Consider the following 19,651-nt stretch of genomic DNA (forward strand, 5'->3'; position numbering starts at 1 on the left):
CTGCTCCTGCAGGACAGAGAGGCCTTGGGCTGGACACACCGCACACTGGTCACCGCGCACCCTTCCCAGAGCCTACCCCGCCCCACTGTAGCTGCTCTTAGGTTTGTAACAACCCTATCTGTGCTTAGTCACTCAGTCTTGTCTGACTCTGTGTGATCCCGTGGACTGTAGCCCACCAGGCTCCTCTGTCCATGGGAGTCTCCAGGCAAGAACACTGGAGTGGGTGGCCATGCCCTCCTCCAGAACCTTGTCTGCAGTGGATGAAACGAGGGCAAGGACAGCAGTGCTCACAGCAGCGACTTTAACACGGGGCCTTGCACCCCCTGGTGCCATGCCCTCCCTTCCTGGGGGTTTGCCTCCCACACCCGCCCCATCCACCCCATCACACAGGGCCTTGCACTTCCCCCAGCGTCCTGCCCTCCCTTCCAGGGGGAGTTGCCTCCCACACCCGCCCCATCCACCCCGTCAGGAACGTGTGGACTCCTTGCACATCAAAGCCGCGTGTGAGTTTTCAGAATGCTGTCCTGCTTCCTGACCCATCCTCGAATCACAGTCACACCTTTCCCTTTATTACCAGCTTCCCGGGTGGACTGGCTCCTTCTGCGTTCACCGAGGGGCAATGGCTTCTGGAGGAGCCAGTTCGGGTCGGGTCGGGGGTTGGGGCTGGTGCTTAGGGGACTTCCTCGTGTCCAGTTCTGCTCTGGTCGACCAGATGCCCCTCCAGGCGTCCACGCCATCTTTTCCCTCACTTTGAGGAGGTTCTGGATTCCAGGACTGGGGGAGACCCTGCAAACACAACTCACTCCTAATAAACCTTTGGAAAAGCAGCTAGTCAGGTGAGGCGGTCCTGTGACCTCACGCATGGGCACCCGGCTCCTGAGAGTCTGGGCTCTCCTGAGAAGCATCACTTCCTTGCCCTCAGATTCCTGGCTCTTTGTGATCGTGTGTGGGTGTGACCCCAACGAGGCCCTGGCCTTAGTTCAGGAAGTCGCAGGAGCCCCGTGCATCCCAATGTGTGACGGGGAGGCTGCGGCCTCTGGGCTGAGAGCGCTGCCAGATCAAGGGGCCGCTGCCAGGACAGCCTGTCCTCACCCGCCAGCCGCGGCAGGACTTCCTCCGTGCGGCTGCCCCATCACAGCCACACACGCCTGCGTGAGCGTTTCCCACGGGCCCTTTGCTTCTGGCAGAGGGGCAGCGTGTCCGGTGTCTCCAGGGCTGCGGGTGGGGCAGAAGGTGGGGGCGGCCGCCCTGTGCCCGGGCTGGGTGGGGGCTCCGGCACCTGGAGCCGGCTCTCTGGGCCACGTGCCTGCCCTGGAATCCCTGGAGGCGGTGCCCTCTGTGCTGGGTGTGTTCTGGGTGCTTCCTGCCCAGGCAGATTGTTCCACCCTGGGCCGCCTTCCTGTCTGTGGACGGGCCCCTCCTCTGAGCAGGTAGCTGTGGGCACCTTCCTGATTCCGGGGGCTGTGGAGCCTGGAGAGGAAGGCGCCTGGGGCCTTCCTGATGCGTCCAGTGCTTCCCAGGCTTCCCTCCAGGCACGAATAGTCTCCTCCACATTCTTCCAGCCTCAGGAGTGTTCCACCCTGCCCTCCCCTGGAGCCCTGTGATTAGACTTCCTTCTTATCTTGTTTTCCTCTCTTGTTACTCTGTCTTCCCAGCACTGTCCTCCTCCTGGGGTCTTGTTCAGAGGACTCTGGGTGCCGGGCGCCCTGCTGGCCTCCCCGAGTTCTCCCGAAAGTTCGCCAGCCCGGAACAGTCACCTTCCTACTTAGGTCCTTCAATGCAAGCGGGCGCCAGAGCCCGTACCAGTGCCCTTGGCTTCAGGAAAGGATTCTGAATGAAAGACTCACCCAGCCTGACCCTCGGCCCAGGCCTGGTTCGCCACCTCCCAGCGCAGGGGCCACCTGAGGCCTGCAGGTCGGAGGGGGCTCCAGGTCTTGGTCCTCCAGCCCTCGTTTGTTTGAGATACAGACAGTGATGCTCACACGTCGCAGACTCGGTCCTCACAGGTCCGCAGACTCGGTGCTCACACGTCGCAGACTCGGTGCTCACAGCTCACAGACTCAGCACTCACACGTCCGCAGACAGTGCTGCTTGGGGCGGGGGACACCCCCAGGGAGGGGACAAGCCCTCCCTCAAGTCTCCCGTTGTTGCAGTGGCCTGAGGGGTCTCAGGGGCACAGAAATGGGGTCCCAGCAGGAGGCGATGGGGACCTTGTCACCCCCAGTGACCTCCAGGATAGCCGAGGCCCACTGCCCCCCACGCGCCACCCCACCGTGACAGCAGCTCCCTAACATTCACTCACTCAGATGCTCAGGCACACTTCCCTCAGCCCCCTGAGGGTCCATCAAGGATGGGACCAGGCCCCACGGGTGCAGACTCAGCCCCAGCTCCTGTCTGTCCAGGAAGCCCCCTGCTCACTGCAGCCAGGCGTCCCCCAGGACCCAGTCCCTCCCAGGCTTCCTCCACTGGAAGCCAGCAGGGGCGGGTTCTCTGAGTTGTCTGGCCTGTTGAATTTTCTCCAGAGTTGACTCCGCACGACCCAGAGGCCTGCAGACTGCTGGTTAGACGGGTGGCACGCAGGGCCCCCACATGGGCCAGCCTCTCCCCCGATGGCCTTGGGGGAGGGACAGCTCTGTCTGGCCCCCGTTTGCTGCCCCTGAGCCCTCATACACGCTACTCCCGGGGGGGTCAGCCCAGTGCGGAGCTGGGCCCTGCGGCCTAATGACAGGACAGGCCCCTAAATGATACGTCGTCCGCGCCCATGGGCTCAGCATCTGTGGAAAAACGAAAGATGTTCTGAAGGACACTGCAGGTCTGCTTGTGGGACTTAGAGAGAAAATGCCCTTTAAGAAGCTGATGTTCACAGCCTGGTTTCTGAGATGCCGAGTGGCTGGGCTGGGACGCTGTAAACCCAGCGGGGCTGTTGCTTTACTCCAGCTCTGCCGGTGCGTGTGGGATGTGCTGTGTCTGCTGGGCTCAGAGGTGGGAGCTGTTTCTGGGCTGCAGACTTTGGTGGGTTTGAGAGTTAGTATAGATATTGGGGTTCCTGGCCCTGTGATGGTGACTTCAGTCCAGTGATCTCACTGCAGTCACGTGTGTACGCCTGTAATTGTGATCCTGGGAGAGTGCAGGTCGTTACGTTTTAAAGTAATTTTTAAGGAGGAGTTGGGTGTGGGATGACCCCCAAGCCCTCATGCTCTGTGCCCTCACCCAGCTCCTGAGACCACGAGGCCTCATTCCTGCCAGGCCATCTCTGCTGGCTCCTGCCCTGCCCTTCTGCTCCGTGGGCTCCTGGTGGAGGCCCCCTGCTCACCAGGAGCTGCTGGGCATGTCCTTCTCCCTCCCCCGCTCCCATGCTGTCCAAGCCCCCAAGGCCCGCCACCATGTGTGGGCAGGGACAGGTCAGAGCGGGCAGGAGCGTCGCTCAGACTTGGAGGAAGATGCGTTGTTCTCTGTCACCCTGTAACGTGTCAACAGGAGCTACTCTTCTGGGGCCGCAGGAGGTTCCACGCCTGCTTTTTTTCAGCTCCTGCCAGCATATTCACAGCTGCCAGGAGGAGCACCTGGCCAACAGTGGGGTACTCCTGTGTCACCAGAGGGTATGGTGAGGCCTGGCCCCTGGGGAGGCTCAGGACCTGGAGAAGCTTAGGCCCCAGTGCAGCCCAGTGGCTTCCTGTCCTGCTGGTGGGCACCCTAGCCACTCAGGTGAGCATCATAGCTGCATTTGGCCTTGAGAACAAAAGCGTCTCCAAGCAAAGCTGTGAATGATCAGCCAGTGCTGTGAAGGGGAGTGCCCGCAGCCCTGAGAGGCCTCCGCCAGGAGAGCATAGGAGAAGGAAAGAAAGGCCTTCGTGTTGCCCATTTCCCAGAACATTCTCACCGACTCATGAAATCTTCACTTTGCAGGCCATGACACATCTATTTGCACTCATTTTTCAAATTCAGTTAGCCTGGTACTTTGGCCTCATTCAGTTCAGTTCAGTTCAGTCACTCAGTCGTGTCTGGCTCTTTGCAACCCCATGAATCGCAGCACGCCAGGCCTCCCTGTCCATCACCAACTCCTGGAGTTCACTCAAACTCATATCCATCAAGTCGGTGATGCCATCCAGCCACCTCATCCTCTGTCGTCCCCTTCTCCTCCTGCCCCCAATCCCTCCCAGCATCAGGGTCTTTTCCAATGAGTCAACTCTTCACATGAGGTGGCCAAAGTATTGGAGTTTCAGCTTCAGCATCAGTCCTTCCAATGAACACTCAGGACTGATCTCCTTTAGGATGGACTGGTTGGCCTCATTAGAGTGGTTTAAATAAGACAGTGTGTTTCTCTCTCATGTAAAAGGTGGAAGGCAGGCTGCCCAGGGCTGCTCAACGGTGGGGGCCCAGGGACTTACGTGATTTATTTGTGCTCCACTGCACGAGTGCATGGCCTTTGTCTCCCAGGCCTCCTCACACAGTGGGCAAGATGCTGGAGAACCAGCCATCACATCTGCATTCCAGCAAGGAGGCCAGAGAACCAAAGTACCCCACTCTCTCTTTACTGTTTTGCTCCCTGTGTGTATCCCATTGGCTAGGACTTAGTCACACGGCCACGCCTAGTTGCAAGGGCGTCTGGGAAGTGTAGTCCTGCAGCTGGCTGCACTGTTGCTTAACTGAATCCAGAGTTCTATTACTGGAGATGAAGGGAGAATTGGATGCTGGACAGCAGCTACAAATCTCTGCTGTGGGGAAGCAGTATTTGGAAACAAACCTGTTTTATGAGGTCCATTTCCAAGAGTATTTTCGTGCCTGGCAGGAGACACTGTACTGAGCCACGCCAGGAGGTTTTGCACAACATGCTTCGCACGCAGGTCTTTCAGCTGCACTTTCACAACCTGTGCTGGGAGGGACCAGCCCCCTCCAGTCCCTGGCTCAGGCCCCACCCTGGGCCTCGGGTCTCCCATCCGCCGGAGCCTGCAGATGCCCGGGCCTGCCAGCAGCTGAGCCGCTGCGGGTCACCGGAGCAGTGGGGACTCATAGGGGGCGGTGCGAAGGGATGTGCCGGGGGCAGGGGCAGACTGCTGGGAAGCTCTCAGTAGCGAGGGGCGCTGGGATCTCCACGCCCCAAGGGTCACTGCCACCTGCCCCAGGCCCTGAGCATAGCATCCAGGGCAGCTCGTCCTGACACTGATGTGACCGGGACCCGGAGAACCCTGCCCGGCCCCTGTCATGTGGGGCCAGGCTGGGTGGGAGGGGATGGCTGTGGGGATGGAGGGGTGTTGCGGCCCTGGGAGTCACACGCACGCACACACGTGCCGAGCTGCTGCAGGCCCCGGGTCACCCGTGCCTCTGGCTGGTGACATCAGGGCTTTGTTCCAGGGCCTCCCTGCAGCCTGTGCGTCAGTGTCTGAGGACGGAGGGGACGCAGTGCCCTCACAGGGTGCCTGGGGGCCCACCTGGGGTCCTCCAGGAGAGCAGGGCCTAGGGCATCTGGGAGGCCCGTGGCCTGAGAAGTAGCGTCTGCGTTTCCTTTGGTCTCACAGAGTCCTCCGCGCCTAGTTGGGAGAATCTCAGGAGAAGAATTGGGGGAAGGAAGGGAAGAAGGCATTTGTCTGAACTCTGCCAGGAAGATGTGTGGAGCCCTGCGGGGTCAGCGGGCACCGAGGGAGTCTGGGCGCCTGCCTGCAGGAGGGGTTGTGCTGAGCCTCATGCTCTCGGGGCCCAGCGCCTGGGCAGCAGCAGCCTCTGGACGAGACCGGGGTGCTGGCCAGGCTGGGCCTTGGCGGGCCCTCCCCTCTGGCTCCCGGGGAGAACACCTGTGTCCGCCCTGTCAATAAGCGAACTGCTGTGACACCCAGCCTGCTTTCAAAGAGTAGAGATCTTTGGAACTAAAATTGTGGACAGCTACAGGTTAAAGAAAGCAATAAATTCTCAGTTCACTGTTTGAGAAACCACTGGATTTGTTGCAGTGTGATGTGAGAGTCCTGTCATGTTGGGTAACCCAGGTAAAGGTCCCGGACACTCCAGACAAAAGCATTCAGGCACCACCGACACGGTGTGTCTGGAGGGCAGCATCCGCAGAGGTCAACGGAGCTGGGGGTGGGTGTCCCCGGCTCATCTGCGCTCAGGGCAGGGAGCATGAGTGGCTGGTGGAAGGGAGGGCTGCATGGGGGCGGGAGTCCCAGCCTCACCTGGGCCCCGCGGGGATGTGAACGGCTCTCCTTTCCCCTTCGGGGGATGGCTCATGAGGAGCAGAGGGAGAGGAGGCTCAGATGTGCTGTGCCGTGGCACTCGACATGGCCAAAGCCCACGGCAGCCTCACTGCAGACCTCTGCTCTCCTGCTAACCCCAGACAGATGCCACGACCCACAGATCCCGGGAGACCCCGAGAGTGCTCATCACAGGGGCCCAAACCCGCCTGTCTGTCTGTTCCCAGAGCCAACTGGTGCAGGACTGAAACTGGGAGGAGAAAACGCAGCCGGTTTGTAGGGAGCAGGCCTGGGAGCCAAAGGGGGCAGGCCCCTCCCCGCAACCCCGCCTGCCTCTGTATCACGTTTGCATGGATGTCACCTTCTCCGGTGCTTCAGAAGCCCTGGACTCGGTCCCATCTTTGCTTTTAAAATAACGTTTTATAAGAAGCACCCCTACCAGAACGTTATTTCTAAAAGCATGAACTGACTGCATCTGCCCAAGGCGCCCCCACCCAGCCCCCAGGCCCGGGGGCCCAGCCGGGTGATGGAGGTGACACGCAGGGTCATGGGGAAGCAGGGCTGCGGCTGACCTGAAGTCTCAGCTTCCTCATCTGTGATAATGGGCTGAGAGCGACCTTCCTGGGAGGGTGGTCGGGAGGATTAGACACCAGCAAGCTGGCAACATCAGGTCACTTGGTTTCCTCGGGGAGGGGATGTAGGACCAAACGGCTCCGCCGTCAGCCCTGAGGGGCGGCAGAGGCAGGGGCGGGCTGCTGTGACCCCGCCCCGTGGCAGCTGGAGACCAGAGTTGCTGCCCAGCTCCAACCTTGTAATTCGCAGTCATGGCTGAAAGGACCTGCCCTTCACACCCTCTGTCCTCTTCTGGCGTGGTTTACAGACACAGGAACTACTGGGAGTCCTCCCACCAGAGTCTGAGGCTGGGTTCTTTCCAACATGTTTCTTATCCTCCTGAAAGACACTTTACCCACGTGGTATAGCTGCTGTTGGTGGCACTGGGCTGCTGGTTTCAGCCAGCTGGTCTCAGCATGCAAGCACCCTGCAGAAGCCCTGGGCTGCTTGGGCCTCCCCTCCCCTCCCCTGCCCTCCCCTCCCCTGTCCTGCCCTGCCCTCACCAGCCCTCCCCTCCCCTGCCCTGCCCTCCCCTGCCCTCCCCTCCCCTGCCCTGCCCTCCTTTGCCCTCCCCTGCCCTCCCCTCCTCTCTTCCCTGCCCTGCCCTGCCCTCACCAGACCTCCCCTCCCCTGCCCTGCCCTCCCCTGCCCTCCCCTCCTCTCCCCTGCCCTGCCCTGCTCTCCCCTCCCCTCCCCAGCCCTCCCCTCCCCTCCCCTGCCCTGCCCTCCCCTGCCCTCCCCTCCCCTCCCCCCCCCGCCCTCCCCCCTCTCTTCCCTGCCCTGCCCTGCCCTCCCCTCTCCTCTGCCCTCCCCTGCCCCCCCCCCTCCTTGCCCCTCCCCTCTCCCCTCCCCCCTTCCCTCCCCTCTCCTCCCCTCCCCCTCCCTGCCGTCTTAGAGGCAGAAAGCAGCTTTCTCCCCCGCCCTCGCCCTCTGCAAGCACCTACCTCCTGGGGGGAGGGGGAGGTTCCTAGCCCAGTGGCCATGGGGGTGCTCAGACGCCAGACACTCTGACAGTTAACCGCTGCCTTTCTTTTTCTCTTTCCACAGGAGTACTTTTATCCAAGGTACTTGGGTAAGTTGAAATCATGGCCTCCTTTAGTCGGGGAGACGTTATGTGTTGGAGGAGAGGTTGCTAAGACCTTGTCACCAAGTTGTTCCTGGAGGGACAGAGCTCCGTGACAGAGATGGGACCTCCGGGCTCACGGAGCAAAGCCTGGCCTGTGTCCCTAACCCTAACCCTAACCCTGCAGCCAGTGTCGCTGTTGGCAAACCTCCGCTCCACTCTGACCCCCAGCTCAGCTGGTTAACGGGGGAATATGGTTGATTTAGTCTCAGGACTCCCCGCTGTGATGTTACTAAAGACCCCGGGGAGCTCTTGTCTGTGTGGGGTGTAGCTATTGACACCATAAGACTAACTAAAGCTGGGAACATTAGAGATGATTTTGCTTAACTCCAATGACAAGATTGTGCAAGCAAGCCGCCTTGGCTGTCAAGCAGCGACGTCTCTGTGAGTGTTGAGGGGGAGGGGGGCTGGAAAGCCCCGCTGCACTTTGGGGGAACAAGAGGAAGACAGCCCGTCTCTCCAGGGCGATCTGGAAGTCCCCAGGGAACTGCTCCTTGATCAGTGCTGTTTTGAGGCTTGCTGGGGCGTCTGTACTCACAACGAGAGAGGCATCCGGGGCTCTCCCTTCTGATTGTGTCGAGTGCACTTGGGTCACTTTTCCGCTGGCCTTGCAGCCTCTTAGAGGCGCTTCGCAGAGTGGACTGTGGTCGGCCCCGGGCAGCCCAGCCCGGGCCCCGTGTGGCCTTGCTCCTGGGTGTGCGGGTTTGTTTCCTCAGGAAAGGGCGACCGTGGTCCCCTGGCCACCTCTGGTCCTGTCCACTGCTCATGCCCACGTCCTCCAATTTGCTTGAGCAGCAGCAACCTCCTGAAGGGCCAGTGAAGTGGCTCAGCACCCACTGTGCCCAGATGCACGTGGTTGCTCCCCAGCCCCGGCCCCGTGGGGAGGCCCAGTCGACTGAGTAGTGGGGGGAGGAGCTCGGTCTCCATCAAACCCAGGGCGCTGTTCCAAACAGGGTCAGGTTGAGATGGAGCTCAGGTCTCTGCCACGGTCAGAGAGCCTCCCGAGGGCCACCAGAGAGCCTTCTATGCAATGGCAGGAGCCTCCCCCGTCAAAGTCAAAGGGGCTGGTGCCCCTTGGACAGAGCTCTGCCCGTTGGAGGCACCTGCTCATTTTTGGTGTTAAAATTCTGTGTCAGCATGAGCGCCTCTGTCAGGGGGTGACACCCCACTCCCTGTCTTGCAGAATGCATCAATAAACATGGATCTCCGTACCAAAAGAACCCAGCTTTCGTCACCTGTGTGCAAAGTAAGTGTGCTCCTGCCTCACAGCCCCTGAGTCTGGGATCTTGGGGTCTTGTGGTCATTCCCAGGGGCCCTGAGTGTCCCTGTGGCCTTCGGAGCCACAGCCTGAGGTCAGCCCCCTCTGCCCTGAGCCAAAGTGTGTGTGGCATGAAGTGCATACCTCTGCGAGGTGGAGGGAAGGCCCGTCTGGGCCCACATCCTGGTTAGTAGAGTCCCCTTTCACCGCAGCCACTGGTTCTGAGAATGCTCTCAGCCCACTTGGTGGGCAGCATGCCTGGTAAGCAAGGTGCACTGGCAAACTCCTGGGCTCTCTCCAGTTTTTTATTGTAACAAATAAACCAGAGTGGCCTCCTTGTCTCCCTGAGCACCTCTGCTGGGTGAGCTCCTAGGAGTAGAAGTACGAAGGGAAAGCTGTGTCTTTCCCAGTTTTGACGCAGACCTGGCCCATTATCCCTACAGAGGGCAGGAGTGCCCCCAGTACCTGCACCAGCCAGCTGTACTTCTTTCTACTTTCTACCTCTTCCAGTAGAAAAGTGGGGAAATGGCCCTCAAGCCATTCAGTTTAGCTCTTCTTACTCACGAGTGAAGCCAAGCTTCACGTGTTTCTTTCTCTGCGAATGGTTTGTTCACATTCTTTGCCTGCCTTTCTCGGTTTGTAGGAGCTGATGATAGATTTTGCAGGTTAGCCGTTTGTAGTAAAGGTAGCAAGATTCCCCCTCAGCTCATCATGCATCTTTGTTATTATTATTACTTTAAATTATCATACGGTAACACTGCCATTTTTGGTGTCCGGTCACATGGCTTTCATCCACATGTACACACGTCTCAGCTGAACCTGACTCCAGGCCTGGCTCTGGCCTGAGAGTCCTGTGGAGCAGACACGTTATCTCTGCCCCCCTCAGCCTTTGGTGCAGCCGTCTGTGACCCACCTGTCCCCACGAGGGCAGTGTCTCGGCACTTGCTGTTCTGAGCATGCCCTGCCCAGGTCATAACTTGCCATTGCCCTCACACTTCTGGAAGGAGGAGCAGAAGCCACGAGACTGGCCCCCACTGACCACGGCAGGTGCCGAGCATTCCAGTGCACAGGGCGGCCTCCCCGCCGCACCCTCCCCCCGCCATCAGCGGGCAGATAACCATTCACCTCCCTCCTGTGGGGCCTGGGTCAGGACTCAGCCCAGAGCCTGTCCGCGGGCTGCCTGCGTCCACCGAATTCCTCAGAAGCTTGGGACACCTGCAAACATACTCCTCACTCTGCCCCAGAGATGAGCTTCCCAACGAGGCAGCAAAGGAAAGCAGGTGGAATTCTTCCTGCTGGGAGTTGTCCGCCCCCAGGAGAAGGCGGGGTTGCCCTCTCGGCCTAGGGACCCTGAGATTTGTAAGGGGTGGTGTTGGGCATTCTAGGCAAATTCCAGGCGAAGGTAATGAATTCGGGCTTGTCTTTCTGCAATAACTTAAGTCTAACTGAGTGTTTCGGGTGGGGACGCACCCTTGCCCAGCCGCCCCTCCCGTGGGGCCTCTGACATGCTGGGTGCTGTGGGGGGACAGTGGGACCATCCGGGTCGGGAGCTGCCTGGCCCCACGCACGTCCCCCGCTGCCCAGGGGTCCCAGGCACACTCCAAGCGAGCTGGACGTGGGCCTGCTGAGTGCTCAGGGAGCAGGGGCCACTGCTTGAGTCTCAGGGGAAGCTGGACAGGGAGGTGGGGACCTGTACCTGCCTCCTGTGCCTGCCAGGGCCCTGTGACCCATTCCCTGGGAGGTCCAGCTCTGGGACCCTGCCAGGCCTGGCCTCTCCCCCGCTTCCCCAGGGCACAACCCCAGCCTCTAGCCTGGTGGGTGGGCGGCCGCTCCCTCCAAGCTGACCTGAGTTTCCTGGGATCAGTCAGGGCCTGGCCGGCCTGGTCTGTGACGCCCTCCGGGGGAGGTGGGGTTCGGTGTGGCCAGCCAGGACCAGCAGGGGGACCTCAGTGCCCCCGACCCGCCTCAGTGCTCTCACAGCTCAGGGTCCCCTTCTCTTTGCTTTCCACTCAGAGCTGCCTGACCAGTGCTCTCCAGACCCCTGCAATAAGAAGGGGACCCATGTTTGCCAGGACCTCATGGGCAACTTCTACTGCCAGTGCAGAGACGGCTGGGCAGGGCGACTTTGCGACAGGGGTAAGGCTGCATTGCCTGGGGAGATGGGGGTGTCAGGACACCCCTCAGGGCCGCCCAAGGGCCTGGGCTGGCAGAGGACACAGCCACACCAGCCTGTCTGGCTGCAACAGGAGTGAGGAGACTTTGAGGGGATGCCAGCTGTGTGGGGACACAGGACCCTCACTGGTCCTCTCCCAAGGAGAAGATGGGTGCATGGGGCCCTCAGCCTCTCAAGTCCTCCCGGGGGCGTGGACGTCTGGACAGCAGGTGTCCTGCTGCCCCTGGCAGGGCTCCATCCAGCTTGAAAAGCCACCATGCGGAGCCCCCAGCAGTGCCCAAGCCAGGCCAGCTCTTCCAGGGCGCCGGGGGGCGGGCGGGCACGCCCTCCCTGAGGCCCACCATCTGGGCCCCCACTGATCAGAAGGGAGTCAAGAGCAGGTTCACTTCCACCCTCCTTGAGTTTGCAGCGTGCTGGGTCAGCAGAGAAGATGCAGGAGACCCCTGGGACCTGGTTAGAACCCTTGGGCACCCCTTCGCTGCAGAGGGAGCCCTGAGCCCCTCAGACCCTGTTGTCCAGCCACAGAACTGGGTCCCTGTGCCCCCCACCCAGGACCTGGGGGTGGATTCCACGGGGCTGGGGCTGCAGACGCTGCCAAGTGTTCCAGGCGGTCATGGGTCCCCTCTGGCTCCGTGTCCTTTTCCCAGATGTCAACGAGTGCAGCCAGGAGAACGGGGGTTGCAGCCAAATATGCTACAACCAGCCGGGCAGCTTCCAGTGTGCCTGCCACGGGGGCTACATGCTCTCCCCAGACAGTCGGACCTGCCTCGGTGAGCCTGACCCAGGACCCCCCCGCCTCTGTGCTAGCCTGTTCGCTTTTGCAGTTGCCAGAAGTCGGCAGGCTGAAGCCTCAGTCGCTTGGCTCCTCTGCAAGAGGCTGAGGCTGTGGCTGGCTCCTTGGCTCTGGAGGGAGGGCAGGAGGGTGTCCCGCAGACACAGCACATGCCCAGGCTTGTCCGTGGCCACGGGCCCCAGAGCCGGGACACAGGCTGATTCACTCAGATCTGTGGACGGAGCCAGCCCAGCTGGGAGGCCTGCCTGCTGCTCGGGGAGAGGGGGTGGGGTGATCGCCGGGCCTCCTTCCTGGCCACGGAGCCTGCAGACGTTCCTTTGACCTCAGGGCCCCGGACGCCTTGTGAGGAGGTGCGGGCAGGACGCCTGGGGTCCCACTGCTCACTGCTACAGGATCAGAGCTCACAAATGGTAGAAAGGGAAGGTGCCTTTAATCAGAGTGCTGGCACTCTGAGGAGATGGTGGGCTCAGCAGCCCCCAAAACCACCTCCGAAGCCTCGGCTCAGCCTTGAGAGCTTTTAAAGGGATGCGGGAAGGAGCCTTATTAGCCACTGAGACTGGGGTCAGCGTCCTGCTCCCCGCACAGAGTGCAGGCCCCTCAGCTCTCCTCACGGCCCCTCCAGGCACTGTCTTACTGTTCGGTCACACCGTTTGTTCACGAGGTTACTGAAGGGGAAGCTGGGGGAGAGATCAGGTCATCTGTTGTTTATTTTTAGTTCTTTGATCTGCACAAAGAACCATTAAGTTAAGCAAGGTGCTGTGTGAAGGTGTGCTTGGGCCAGAGACAGGCGAGCAGGGCAGGGCCTGGTTAAAAGCTGGTTACAACGCAGTTTTGCTAAAGTGATGAGAAAGGGGGCTTCCTGCTGAGGGCAGAGTCCTGCCAAGGGCTGCTCGCAAGTGCTCACTTACCAGAACATCACTGCGTCTCTGAGGGGTTGAGCTGGAGGTCTGTCTTCTGTAACTTGCTGCTGACACGGGCGCCACGCTCTCAGAGGGAGTGATGTCTGTGTAGGCCTGGAGCATCTCTTTGCTGACGGTTTCAGTTGCCCCCTTACACATACGGGCAGAACAAACGATTCCGATGCCCACAGAGACAGACTGTCAGGAGCGGTAGTGTGAATCCCATTCTCTCGAGGCCACAGGTTTAGTCCTGCTCAAGACGGAGCCACTTCCGGCATCTGCAGTCTGCTGTTCGTGCAGTCTGCCTCTTGCCTGCAGCGGCAGTCACAGCCTCTGTAAACCTCCTCAGAAATGCTCATCCGACACTGAGTGTGACCATGGTCCTGATCAGAACTGCTGTTTCGTACTTATTGGTGGGGTGCGTGGGGGTGCTGCAGGGTTCTGCTCGAGGCCTCCAGGATCCTACCTTACCACTCCCGCCCCACTGGCTTCCCAAGGCTCCAGTCACCAGCCTTCCTCTGAGAAAGGTCTGCTCTGGAGTGAAGCAGAAAGCAGCTACCCTGCCCCCCCACTTCTGCAGTCAGTCTGGGGCTCCCCACAGCCAGCCCCCGGGGCACCCCAAGAAACCACTGCAAGCTGCCCGCTCCCCAGAGGCACCCCTCTCTCACCCCCACTCTCCCAGAGGCAACTCGCTTGCCCACCTCCCTCTCCCCATGAATTCCCATCTGTCACGGCAGCACGAGGGGTCAGGGCCCGGGGTCTGGAAGCCCCAGGGGGGCCCTGAGCACAGACGCGGCTCGGCTCTCTTATCTGGAGAAACCGCCTCCAGTCCATGCACATCGGTGCCTCCCGGGCCTGACGAGCCGCGGGAGGCCTCCTCGTGTCCCGGTGGCGGGTCCCATCCCCCGCTCTTCACAGCCGTCTGCCTCCCCCTAAGAACGCACTTCCAGGCAGGCTGTGTCATAGGGCGGTCATTGTGGGGTGTGGAGGGTGGTGCTCAGGGACCCAAGGGCTTCTCCCCCCACTTCTCCAGGGGCCCTTCTCTACTCAGGCTCAGCCTCTCTTGTGCCCACAGCTGCCGGGGCAGTCCTGAGGGCCGGCCCAGACTGCGGGGCTCAGATTCTAGGGAAGCCCTGTGCTGTCCGTGTGGGTGCCCCAGGAACTGTCGCCGCTCTGAGAAGCGCCCTCTTTGGAAAACCCCAAGGGCCGGCTTTGAACCTCTGGTCGACCTCGCAGACCACCCAGGGGTGAGGCAGCCTCCGGCTCTGAGTGAATCCAAGCATCCTGCATCCCTGGCTGCAGGACAGCAGGGCGGGCCCTGTGCCTCCCGTTAGCAGGACTGGTCGCTACTTAGCATGTTGGCACGGGCCCCGCCCCGATGCTGGTTTCGGGGTGTGCCTGCAGACGCGGGCCCGATACCTGCCTTTCTCCTGGTGTCACTGTTTCCTTAGCAGCCCTGCAGTGAGGCACAGTCTCATCATGTCCTCTGTGGTCAGCCCTGAGATGCTGAGAGCGAGGGGGTGGGGACCCTGCACCCGTGGGGCTGGGCTCCTGGGGTCTGCTCTGAAGCGCTGCCCAGCCTTTGCGGATGAGTCTCTGGGCACTTCCTTGGCTGCCGACAGGGGACCACCCAGAGGCCAGTCATTGCTCATTGTGAGCTTTCGTGGAGCCAGTTAGGTTGAGCAAGACTGCAGGGTGGGCTGTGAGCTTTCCCTACGATTGTGCTGAAGTTTCGGCAGCTGAGGGCGGGGGCTGGCACTGCTGAGCCAGCATGGTGCGGGGTACCTGCCCATGGCCCCCAGTGTGAGTGTGGTGCCTGCCTGCCTGGGGACTCTGCTTGGCACCTCGCACCCCTGAATAGCTGGGGGCTGGTCTGGACCCACTGCCAGCCCGGCCCACGTGGGCTCAGCCCAGCCTGGCTCCTGCAGTGCCTGCCGGCCCTGACAGCGGGGGCCCTGCGGGTTTACAGGCTTCCTGCGGGGAGCACGTGGATCATTCCCGCCATCTCTGGGAGGAATCTTAGTTTCCACATCTGAAATGTTTGCCGAGCTGCCCTTGTGACAAAGTCAGGAGTAGCTCTGAGTCTTTGCGGGCAGATCTTATTTGAAGTACCAGTTGCACTTTCTAGAAATTCCCTCTGTCTCCTCAGGAACCAGCTCTTGGCTGCAGGTTTCTCCTGCTGATACTGGTTTGTCCATGTGGCAGAGGGGAAGGAGCCTCAGGACGACCCCGGACGGTCACTGACCGTGGCTGTGGTGCTGGTTTCCTCGGGCAGACCTCAGTGTGAGGCCCGTGCAGTCAGCTTGATGGTCGGGGGGCTCTGGGGATGCGGGTGGGACTTGGGTTAAAAGGCCCCAGAGGTACTTTTTTACCTTCCTGGATTACTGTCATTTGAATTAGGCAACAGCTCTGTGCACCGGGCCAGCCAGTGCCCCACAGACAGGAATCCGCCTTCTCAACCAGGCCCCGATCAGAAACTCCCCACCCACCCCCAGCCCTGCTTCTGGGCTGGGGCTGAAAACCCAAGGGTTAGAAGGAAGGGAAGAGACAGCAGAGGAGGGGGAGAGGGGAGGATGGACAGGGGGAGGGGGGCAAGGGGCAGAGGAGGGGGAGGAGAAGAGGGGGAGGGGGACACTGCACTGACTCCGCCAGGCGAGGCTGGGCTCCCCCCACAGAGCTGGCCGCCTCTCCACAGTTCCTGGCCAGCGGGCAGCAGCTCCTTCCAGGCCGGCTGCCAGCAGGCCCGGTGGACCTGATGCAGCTGGTTTTTCCTGCAGACGTAGACGAATGTGTGGACGCGGGCGCCTGCGGGGCGGCGCGGTGCCAGAATCTGCCAGGCTCCTACTCCTGTGTCTGCGACGAGGGCTACGTGTTCAGTTCACAGGAGAAGGGCTGCCAAGGTACCTACCTGAGGCCACGTGGGACACACAGGCACACACAGGGCGCCATGCTCCAGGGAGCGCTATGCCGTGTGCCCCCCGAGGGGCTGAGCACCTGCACACGCGTGGCGTGGCCCCTGCCACACCACACGCGCGGTGTGGCCCCTGCCGCACCACACGCGCGGCGTGGCCCCTGCCTCACCACACACACGCGAGGTAGCCCCTTCCTCACCACACACACAGCGTGGCCCCTTCCTCACCACACATGCAGCGTGGCCCCTGCCGCACCATACATGCGGTGTGGCCCCTGCCGCACCATACACGCAGCGTGGCCCCTTCCTCACCTGCACACACATGGCCTGTCTCACCTGCACACACGTGGCCTGTCTCACCTGCACACGTGACGTGGCCCCTGCCTCCCCTGCACACACGTGGCCCCTGCCTCCCCTGCGCGCACATGAAGTGGCCCGTCTCACCTGCACACACGTGGCCTGTCTCACCTGCACACGTGACGTGGCCCCTGCCTCCCCTGCACACATGTGGCCCTGCCTCCCCTGCGCGCACATGAAGTGGCCCCTGCCTCCCCTGCACACACGTGGCCCGTCTCACCTGCACACACGTGGCCCCTGTCTCACCTGCACACACATGGCCTGTCTCACCTGCACACACGTGACCCCTGCCTCCCCTGCACACACGTGGCCCCTGCCTCCCCTGTGCGCACATGAAGTGGCCCCGCCTCGCCATACGTGTGATGTGGCCCCGCCTCCCCTGCATGTGTGTGATATAGCGCCTGCCTCTCGTGCAACTGGCCCCTCCCCAGAGACACAGGGAGGCGGCAGGCAGGGCCCTGGCTCTTGGGCAGCTGCCTTCTCTCCTGCCCCCAGTGCACCTGGCCCAACCGTGTCCAGGGGCCCAGACAGCCACACTGCCTCCCACTGCCTTCCTGCCTGGGGCCCATGGCTGCCCCTCCACGAGGAAGGAGATGGGTGGTCCCAGCCTGCCTCCCCAACCCCCAGGCCATCCCGGCTCCCCCACCCTGGCCACTGTCCTGGGCACAAACCCACACCCGAACCGTGAGCCTGGCGTCCTGTGTGTGCCGACCCGGCCGTGCTGACGGCCGCCATCCAAGTGTGCAGCTGTGTCCCCAGGAAGGAGCCGGTGGGAGCCACGCACCTGGGCCGCCCAGGGCTCGACGCTGGGCCTCGCATCTGCCGAGGTGCGATGGGGCAGGCGCTGGCGGCCCCCGGGCTCAGGGGCTCCCTGTGGTTGCAGACACGGACGAGTGCATGGAGGAGCGCTGCGAGCAGGTCTGCGCCAACTCCCCCGGGAGCTACACCTGCTACTGCGACGGGCGCGGGGGCCTGAAGCTGTCCCAGGACATGAGCACGTGCGAGGTAGTCCCGGGCGGCAGGCGGGGGCAGCAGGGCCCGGGCTTCGGCGCCCCCGCCTGACAGCCGCCACCCCCGCCCCGACAGGACATCCTGCCCTGTGTGCCCTTCAACGTGGCCAAGAGCGTGAACTCCCTGTACCTGGGCCGCATGTTCAGCGCAATGCCCGTGATCAAACTGCTCTTCAAACGGCTGCAGCCCACGAGGTGAGAGGGCAGGAGGGCATCCAGCCCTGAGGTGACATGGGCACAAGGCTGCCTGGTCAGGGGACCTGCTGCCCAGCACAGCCACACGGGTCTCAGGGCTGGTGCCGGCCTTCCCTGCCCAGTGACTCACTGCCAGCATCAGCGTGAAGATGGCTCCCAGCCTGCCCACCTGGCGCTTCCTGAGGCCGGGCCATCCCATGCCGGGAAGGGCCACACGCCGCAGCTTACGGTGATGCTTTTGTTCCCACCGGCCCGCAGACTGGTGGCTGAGTTCGACTTCAGGACCTTCGACCCCGAGGGCATCCTGTTCTTCGCTGGAGGCCACCGGGACAGCACCTGGATCGTGCTGGGCCTGCGGGCTGGCCGGCTGGAGCTGCAGCTCCGCTACCAGGGCGTGGGCCGCGTCACCAGCAGCGGGCCTGTCATCAACCACGGCTCATGGCAGACGGTGAGTGGGGCCCCCGCAGCCCTGCCCAGGACCCCGCAATGCTCACGTACACTCCCTCAATGGTCAGCAGGCACGGCCCCAGCAGGACGGCCCTGGCAGGAAGCCTGCACCCTGACGGGCGTTACCTCATCACAGAAGCTGAGCTGGGCTTCCACTGCCAGGACCACAGTTCTCAGTGGACCAGCTCCACTGGGGCCGCCTGGCTGTCTGGAGATGCTTCTGTCTGTCACACCTATAGGTGGGGGCTCCAGGCCGCTGGATTGAGGCCAGGAGAGCCACTGGGCCCCTGCAGGGCCCCACGGGGCTCCCGTTCCCAAGGACCCTCCGGTTCAGACTGTCAGCTGCCCCGAGGCTGAGAACGGGCTGAGATCTGGGTGCCTGCCCCGCTGCCTCATGCTCTCAGTGGGGGTCAGGGTCGGCCGTGACTCACGACACCGTCCTGGGCTCTGCCTCCGGGCCTGCTCCCATCCTGCTGACCTCCAGGGCTCACACTTGGCTGCCTCTCGACGGAGGCACCCTGATTGCCCAGGGCCTGGCCTCCGGCCGTCAGCTCTGTGGGTGCCACGCCGCCTGGAGCAAAGTGGCCTGTGCCACACGGGCTTCCTCCCAAGCTGTCAGCACTGGGCTTTTAGAAGTAAGTGCTTGAAAGAGAAAGGGGAAAAGCATTCTTCTTCCCTTTAGAAGTAAAGATAAAATGGAGAAAGTTGCCCTGGCCTCCATGAATAAAAGCGCTGTAGACATTTGCTAGTGTTTCCATCCCATCAGTGGGTCCAGCTCCTCCACTCCTAGACTCTTAAACCCCAGGCACCATCACGACAGCAGGAGGAGACCTTCTGCAAAGGGACAGATAAGATAGTCGCTCTGTGGGGAAGCTGTCCCCGGGGTTGAGGACGCTCCATGTGTGGGAGCCCGCTGCTCCAAGCTTGAGGTGCACAAGGGGCCTGAGCACCGCCGGGACCTCTGCCGGGGAGTGGGGCTGGGGGAGGCACGACCAGTGGGTGCATGGCCCCAGCACCCCGCCCACCCCGAGATACACCTGGCCCTTGAGCCGCAGGCCAGGCTCCATGACGATCTGCCTGCTCTCTGGTGCCCGCCAGATCCCCCACCCCCTACTTTGCCTCCTCAGCAAACTCAGACCCCGCACCTGGATGTTTCTCCACCTGAGCCGAAAAGGAAACCAGGGGCTTCTGGGGCTGAGGAAGATGCTCCGAGCACAGAGTGACAGGCTTTAAACTCTCCTGCAAGGAGAGCAGGGGAGAGGGGCAGTGTTACAGAGAATCCATATGCTCACTCAGCGTCCGGTCTGTGCCAGGCACTGCCCGGCTGCAGGAAATGCCAGGATAGAAATTGTGCTCCCATCTAAGCATGCTCAGCTGAGGGCAGAGAGGTGAAGGGCCAGGGTGGAGCAGAGAACCCCGGGCTGATGCGCGGGGACAGTGACCCCAGGTTCCTGCAGCAGCTCCCTGGCTAAGGCTTGATGCGGGGCCAGAGATGGGGAGGGGAGGCTCCCTCGCAGGAAGGGGGACGAGGGGGTGGAGCCGGCCCCTGGGGGAGTTGGCGGGGCCTGAGCCACACCGTGGATGCCAGGGAGGCGGTGTAGGTGGTGAGCCTGGACCCCCGAGGCTGGGGGTCTCCTGGCCCCACGTGGTGATGGGTATTGGTACGCCAGGTTGGGCCCCCCTTCAGAAGG

General features: G+C 62.0%; 1 protein-coding gene across 1 annotated transcript in view; it reads left to right on the top strand.

Moving 5' to 3' along the window:
• Nucleotides 1-19,651, top strand: part of GAS6 (growth arrest specific 6) — a 28,311-nt gene that overhangs the window by 2,144 nt on the left and 6,516 nt on the right. Inside the window, exons 3-10 of the mRNA XM_070380682.1 lie at nucleotides 7,842-7,866; nucleotides 9,101-9,163; nucleotides 11,189-11,311; nucleotides 11,996-12,118; nucleotides 15,818-15,940; nucleotides 17,192-17,313; nucleotides 17,395-17,513; nucleotides 17,772-17,961. Coding sequence (XP_070236783.1) covers nucleotides 7,842-7,866; nucleotides 9,101-9,163; nucleotides 11,189-11,311; nucleotides 11,996-12,118; nucleotides 15,818-15,940; nucleotides 17,192-17,313; nucleotides 17,395-17,513; nucleotides 17,772-17,961 — 888 coding nt within the window. The remainder of the gene's footprint in view (nucleotides 1-7,841; nucleotides 7,867-9,100; nucleotides 9,164-11,188; nucleotides 11,312-11,995; nucleotides 12,119-15,817; nucleotides 15,941-17,191; nucleotides 17,314-17,394; nucleotides 17,514-17,771; nucleotides 17,962-19,651) is intronic.

This window comes from Bos mutus, chromosome 12 (assembly GCF_027580195.1).
Source record: "Bos mutus isolate GX-2022 chromosome 12, NWIPB_WYAK_1.1, whole genome shotgun sequence".
NCBI lineage: Eukaryota > Metazoa > Chordata > Mammalia > Artiodactyla > Bovidae > Bos > Bos mutus.